The sequence below is a fragment of the Cynara cardunculus genome, unplaced genomic scaffold (assembly GCF_001531365.2).
Source record: "Cynara cardunculus var. scolymus isolate 2C unplaced genomic scaffold, CcrdV1 Un_Scaffold_860, whole genome shotgun sequence".
NCBI lineage: Eukaryota > Viridiplantae > Streptophyta > Magnoliopsida > Asterales > Asteraceae > Cynara > Cynara cardunculus.
The window spans coordinates 95981-103127 of record NW_020200633.1 but is presented as its reverse complement, the minus strand read 5'-3'; the positions used below and the strand labels follow the sequence as shown (position 1 = coordinate 103127).

Below are 7147 nucleotides of genomic sequence, written 5' to 3'. Positions count from 1 at the left end.
TCAACCACTATGCCACAATCTTTGTGGTTAACCAATTACTTGTTCCAAGAGACTAACTCGTTGTATTCTAATATGTCATCAAGAACAATAAAGCATCCTTTTTTAACTTGGCCAACGTTGTCTTGCTATTTTCTCCCATGCAGTATGCACCAATTCATCAAATAGTCGAGATTGGATTGATATAACCAAGAGATGATCTCCTCATATCAAGTCTCCATCCCTATTGTTTCGATTGAGAAGAAGTGAACTATTTGCGATCTATTTCTTTGAGAATGGTCTTAACAACTGTCTTCAAAAACTCTGTTTCAGACCTGTAACTACACATGGTAAGTTTAGTATATAAGGTTGAAGGGTTCTTCTGATAAACATAAATAGAAAGCCTATTTGATAATTAGCATTCCATATGTATAGTACCTCTAATACATGTCAAATTTTAATTACTAAATGGAATACAAAAAGGTTGAGAAGGTAAGAAGCAATGATTTATATGTGAATTATTGGTAAATCCATTTGAAGATGAATATGTGAACGCATGTTTGCTTACCTATCAATAATTCTTTGAAGATGCATATGTCAACGACAAAGATCCTTTACCAATAATTCACATATGAATCATTCCTTCTCAAACCTTTTACCTTTCTCGTTTGAACCCTCTTAAAATCTATTAAAGTAAAGAATCAAATGTAAGTAGGAAAAGAGAAAATACCTTGTATCAAATGGAAGAACTAGACCAGCCAAATTAGCAACCTCTGTAAGAGCTGCCTTCCACCTCTCGACGTTATCATGAGTCCACCTTGTAGATGTTTTGACTTCTATATTGAATGTTTTAGTTTGCTTTCGAACATCTGAAGGTTTGACATGATAAAAAACCGGCAGAACGAAATAATCACACTCCCTCCTCTGCTCAAGGATCAAGGAAAGCTCTTCAAGGCACCAAGTGGAAGTTGCATAGTTCTCGGACAATACGACTATTGAGCCCTTAGATTCTCTGATGGCTCTCTTGATTCCCACCCACACGTCTTCACCTCTTTTGAAATCTGCATCATCCTTACAAGGACGAATTCCTGCTTGCACTAACGTCTCGTAAAGATGATCTGTAAAAGAATGACGAGTATCTTCACCTTTGAAGCTTAGGTAGACATCATAGCTGCTAAGATTACCCACAAAAATTCACCAAATCACATAAACTAACACTATTAATCATCAAATCAGTAAAGGAACAAAAATATTAATAGGAACGAAAAGAACATACGTAGAAACACTAAAGCCTTTCAAACCAGCAACCGTTGTAAGAGATGCCTCATCACTAACTTCATATATCACTGCTGATTTAGATTCATCCTTTAAAGCAGACTCTGTAGTCTCATCAGAATCAGACATGCCTATTGTCTCTAGATTGTAACTCTCACTTTCTTCCTGAATAAATCATAGGAGAAACAAGAACAAGATTATGTTTTCAAGATGAGACACCAAGAACAGTTCAGGGGAAAACAAATTGCAAAGTGAAATTTCAGTAATTCTGTGTCACTTTCTCTAAGAAAAACAGTTACCTTTCTTGTTGCACTACCAATTTCAGATATAGTCCCAGATTTCATCATATCCCCGACACCAAGTATGCTTGATGTGAAGTCGACATTTTTGTCTACTAAAGAGGATTTTGACATCTCTGCGATCTTGTAAATTTCTTCCTGTTTGTTTTTGGTATACAACATAGCCAGGTTAAGAAAACTCAATTATTTCATTCGTTAAGAAAGAAATATTACGGAGCATATACATATATATACCTGTTCAGGACCATGGATAATGCATCTAACAGTCTTCAACTCTGTATATGATGGATTCGACCGCTTTGGCCGACCAGTCTTTCTCCATCCTTGAACCTCTGTAACAATGTGCAATAAGAGGAAGGAGGAACTCTCTATTTGCAGCAACAATTCAATTACAAACGCCAAGAATTAGCCAAACAAGAGGGATATACCTGTATAGTCGATGGTATCGCCAAATAAAATCCTAAACCAGTGTGGAGTAAGTCTCCCAACCTCCATTAACTCAAATAGATCACGGCGACAAAGATAGTATGCTCCAGTGCTTAGTTGGAATCCAGACAAATTCCCTCCAAGGGTTTCTACCCAGCCCGTGTTTTTTTCCAAGGTTTCATGCTCTTCTTCGTCATCAGCATACACAAGGCTTGCACCACATTGTCTTACCATCAATCCACTCAGCACAACAATAGACACATTAACTTTATCTCCAACATCTATTGCACTTCTGATTGGCCAATAGCTAACCCATATACCAACTTCACCAGAATCAGGTTTACCATAGACTTTGGGGTTGTACATCAAGTCAACACCATTGTCCGTACTGATTTTAGCAAACCATGCCCCATCATCCCCTGATAATGTATATCTGAAAGTTACATTTAATCCCTTGATCCTCTTGTTGTTGGAGCACGAAGGCACATCAAAGAACAAAAATGGTGATTCTGATATATACTCAGGCATCATGTTTGAATCCTCTACGTCCGGCAGTGATGTACTCATTATATCGAATTCATACAACATCTGTGCCACAGAAGCAAGTTCAGTCATTCATATATGATTAGTTTGCAAGTGGCGTTTCAGTGTACTTGTGAGAATATGTGGAACCACATTAGATTACTTTTCGAAAGATCCATCTGGTGTCGAGTTCCTAGAGTGGTAGAAGTTGGCTCTGATATCATGTGAAAATATGTGTATTTGTGTGTGCTGATGCATGTGTAATTGAGAGAGAAACAACAAACCTGGACATGCAAACTTCTGCCTAAGGTGAGCTCATCATCACCAACCAGGAGCACCTCATGATTTTGATATTCTTTTAGCCACTTCATGTGTCCCAAATCAGATTCATCTAGTTTGGCTATTGGTACCAATTTGATAAAGCCTTCAATCTCAGCTAAATTAATGCAACCACTATAGCCAAATTCTTGCAACGTAAATCGAGGTGATTGGAAAGTTATTTTCTCCAGTGACTTACAGGAATATACGTACAACTCTGCAAGTGTATTTGGAAGACATAAAAGCCATTTAAGTCTTGAGGAGAAAGTCAAGTCAAGGACACGAAGATTTATAAGATGGTGATAATAAGGCAAGAACTCAAATAAGCCATTGCTTAAATTCAAGTACTGCAAAAATGGTTGAACATCAAAACTCAGGGGAAGATAATCAGTACACTCAAGCTTGCAATCGTTGAGGAATAACCGTTCTAATGACTGTGGGAAGGAAAAGGGAGGTTGTATGGTAACTTCTTTACCAGAAGTAGAAGCTTCTAACAAATTATTTTTCTCCCTCTTGCACAGGCTGTGACACCCTGTCATGTTCAACAGTGTGAGATGATTAAGGTCTCCAATGGTTTCACAAACATGAACCAGACTGTTACAGTTCCAAAGAATCAAAGTCTCAAGAAGAGGGATCTTGTAAATGTTGCGGATTTCGAATAGATTGTGCGAGTCTTTAAGATTCAGAATCTGCAATGAATGAAGAACCTGTTGCAAAAGTAACAAGATTTATCCACATAAAGGCCATTACAAACTGAGAAGTTAAAAGGAAAAGCCAAAGAAAGCAGATATTGCATGGAAGTCTCTTACCATTGGTGGGTCAAATACTTCCAAGTTGCTATAGCTCATATCAACAGCCACCAAGTTTCCCATGAATAAATCAGAGGGTATGGTTCTTAAATGGAACCCAAGCCAACAAAGCCATCTTAAATCTACTGAAAAGTTCTCGTAGGATCCATTGAGTTCTACAAAATTTAACTGGAGCAATTTTAGGTTATCCATCAGTTCAAGTGCATCTGTCCAGAGGCCTGATGGCTGCAAATTTAGCATGAAGAGAGTAAGCATACATTATACCTTTTTAGAAATGGATGCACTCCCCTAGTAAGTTACATGTTTTCTCCCTCTTTAACATTTAATGATGTCAGTAGAATTGAAGTCATATTTGGGCATGTCATATGCCATTTAAAGCTATTCATATTATTTAATATGTTATAACAAATTCCAGAAAAACCTATAAAAACAAACCTGTCTAACATAAACAAATGTCTTTGCCTCCTCCTCTTCCCTTAGCATTTTCATGTCAAGTGTAAGACCTTCTATTGTTTCTGAACCCTGAAAGGATACAAGATGATGCTATAAAATTCTAGATAAAAGCAGGAGGCTTAAACATACACAAGAGAAAGCATCTTACCTTTCCTTTTTTCAAGATCTTATAAGAGTCGCTGCTAAGCCAAACTCTGCTACGTTTCTCAGGATGGCTAAATGATTCTTGACGAACTACGTTTCTTCCCATCTCTTGAAGCAATCGATGCATCATCAGTTTATTGCTAGGTGAAACCGAAACAAGGCATCTGTTGATTAGCGTTTTGATCCCAGATACTGCAGAGTAATCAGGCTCCAATATCTTCTCCACGTAATCCAAGTCTTTGCCAATAAAGAAACAAGCAATATGCAAAAACAACCCTTTTTCAGAGGCAAATGGCAGTGAATCATAACCCCTTTTGAGAACATCTTGAATTCGAGAATGGATATCCTTTGTCAATGTCCTCAATTGGCTTTTCCAATAGGGGATGGTATTGCTCTTGGATAGAGAGGAACCCAACACTTCAAGAGCCAATGGATTTCCTTCACAATACTTTACTGCTTGTGCTGCAAGTTCCTTAAAACCTTCCGTCGGAATTTTGCATCCAAACGCATTAAGACTTAAAAGCTCCAATGATTCATTATCATTTAGTAGCTTCATTTTATACTGTTGAAACCTGGGTGAGGACATAAACCAATTATCAATATTTTCTGTGGTTATTATGATCTTGCTTCGTGGATTAATCTCCCCAGTTCCAAGTAAAGCGACTAATTGTCTCTCTTCAACAATGCCATCAAGAACAATAAGCGCCCTTTTCGTTTGCAAGGCCTCCTCGATCTTACACGTACCGTAAGAAACACTTGGTATTTTTCTCTCCCTACCCCCTAAAATATCTTTCAGAAGTTGTATCTGTGGTTCAAGCAAATCATGGGATTCTTTACATTTCCTACCAATGTCTTCAATGAAACTCATGTTTTCAAACTTTTTCCAACTTGAATTGAAAATATACTTGGCCAAGGTAGTTTTTCCACTACCTCCCATGCCACAGATTACTAAATATTTGAGATCAGATTCGTATAACCAAGAAGTGATCTCTTCATACCGAATGTCCATCCCTGTTAGATAGCGCGGAAGATGAACTATTTTGTGATCTAGTTCACTGTAAATGGTGTCAACAATGTCCTTCAGAAACTTTGTTTCAAGCCTGTAACAACACAAGGTAAGCTTTAGCGAATGATATTTAGGGATTCTTTGATTAAACGAAGTTAAAATGTATCAGTAAACATTAAAAAACAAGTCGGAACAAAAAAAACATACCCGGAAACAACAATGCTGGCAAAATCAGCAACTTTGGTAAGAGCTGCCTTCCACCTATTCACGTTCTCATGTGTCCACCTTGTAAATGCTTTGACTTGTATCTTGAAAGTTTTATCTTGTTTCCTAACATCCGAGGGATCGACATGATAAAAAACTGGAAGAACGAAATGATTGCGCTCCCTCCTTTGCTCGAGGATCAAGCAAAGCTCGTCAAGGCACCATGTGGAAGTGGCAAAGTTCTCTGACAAGACAACTACTGAAGCCTTGGATGCTTTGATTGCCATCTCAATTTCGGGCTTTAGTTCTCGACCCTTGTTGATTTCATCATCATCCCTAAAAGTGAGAAATCCCGCTCGCTGTAAGGCTTCATAGAGATGATCTGTAAAAGAATCACGAGTATCTTCGCCTCTGAAGCTTAGAAAGACATCATAGCAGGTAGCATCAACCCCACGAGAAGAATCCATGATACTGGAGTCAACATAGCTGGCAACATTATCCCCAGGAGAGGTCATGATAGTAGAGTCATCATAGCTGGTAGCATTATCCCCATGAGAACTCGTGAGCGTAGAGGCTGAAGCGTTACCCATTGAACTCGATTAGTTGTGGATGGAAAGAGGTCTTGGTTTTCTGAAAATACCAGAAAATTAGATGTGGGAGGATGGAATGAGGACCTGGTCTTCTAATAAATACCAAAGCAATCACATTGGTATTGTCATCATCAACGATTTTTCCAAGTGCAAGAGAATTTCTAGTAAACCAACATATAAGAAAGAATATATTTCTGAAATTGTGATCAAATTGACTACAATGAGTAGTCTTTCTTGTAGATGCTTTTGGCATGTATCATCTCGATTAAGCCCTCTGCAACTACTTGCAGCAGATACACCAAGTAGGGGTTACCTTCATCTGCAGACTGCTCCACAGCTTTTCTTGTTAAAACAATGTCTAGCATTGCAACTTTTAGGAAGAATATGTCAAAGTTCACCTGTTCATGTATATAGCTCGTTAGTAAAATAAACACCATATGCATATCAATGAAGATCATACCTTTCTGCTTAAGATCGTCATGAGTAGGCGCAGTCCATTCCGTATCTGCATAGTCCAATTGATGGTAATTGCTTTACTTCTAGTTACCTGATATGTATGTGTGTACGTAACCATATCAAACAACCTAGTATGTCCCACTCGGAGGTGGGGTTGGGGATGTACCCGGACCTGAACTTTATCCGAATAGTAAAGTGGTTGTTTATGTGAAAACCTCCGGCTTGTGCAAAATGAGAACTTGAGTGAAGTTAAGTACTTCTTACTATCCACAGTTTGAGTGAAGATATGTTAGAAGCTTGAACCATTGATTTAGACGTAGTTGGGATAACCATCAGCTATTGGTATGTTGTGGCCAAAAAGGGGGGAAAAAACCATCACTGTATCTGAATGAGATTGGAGACAAACAGATATCTGGAACTGAGTCAGGGGCCGTTTACTAAATATTATTTACCCGGTAAGCGTTTATCGGTATAATTTAACATTATAATTTACTTATCGGGTAAGATTTTAATCCACCAAAACGATATCATATACAACAATTTACCCGGGTAAGCGCTTACCATGGTAAGAGTCGTCCCTCTCACTTACCGGATAAAAGTCTTGGTACTTGTCTCGCTCTTACTGGGTAAGATTTTTGGTTCATACCATATTCATCTGATAAGATAATG

The 7147-nt window shown here is 38.1% G+C and overlaps 1 protein-coding gene across 1 annotated transcript; it reads right to left on the bottom strand.

Moving 5' to 3' along the window:
- Positions 1-247: 247 nt before the first annotated feature.
- Positions 248-6022, bottom strand: LOC112502049 (putative disease resistance protein At4g11170). Its single transcript, XM_025105863.1, has 11 exons — positions 5436-6022; positions 4227-5322; positions 4070-4147; positions 3626-3850; positions 2783-3523; positions 1979-2564; positions 1785-1882; positions 1551-1688; positions 1253-1416; positions 707-1147; positions 248-311 (listed from the first exon to the last, which is right to left on the bottom strand). The coding sequence occupies exons 1-11, from the start codon at positions 6020-6022 to the stop codon at positions 248-250; spliced, it is 4218 nt and encodes a 1405-aa protein (XP_024961631.1).
- Between the last annotated feature and the right edge of the window lie 1125 nt (positions 6023-7147).

Bases quoted from the DNA above. Each gene is read 5' to 3' on its own strand.
- LOC112502049 (XM_025105863.1), bottom strand. From the start codon at position 6,022: ATGGGTAACGCTTCAGCCTCTACGCTCACGAGTTCTCATGGGGATAAT. The intron at 1,883-1,978 runs GTATATCCCTCT...ACATTGTTACAG, and splicing joins CGATACCATCGACTATACAG to AGGTTCAAGGATGGAGAAAG. The intron at 1,417-1,550 runs GTAACTGTTTTT...TGATTTATTCAG, and splicing joins TTGGTAGTGCAACAAGAAAG to GAAGAAAGTGAGAGTTACAA.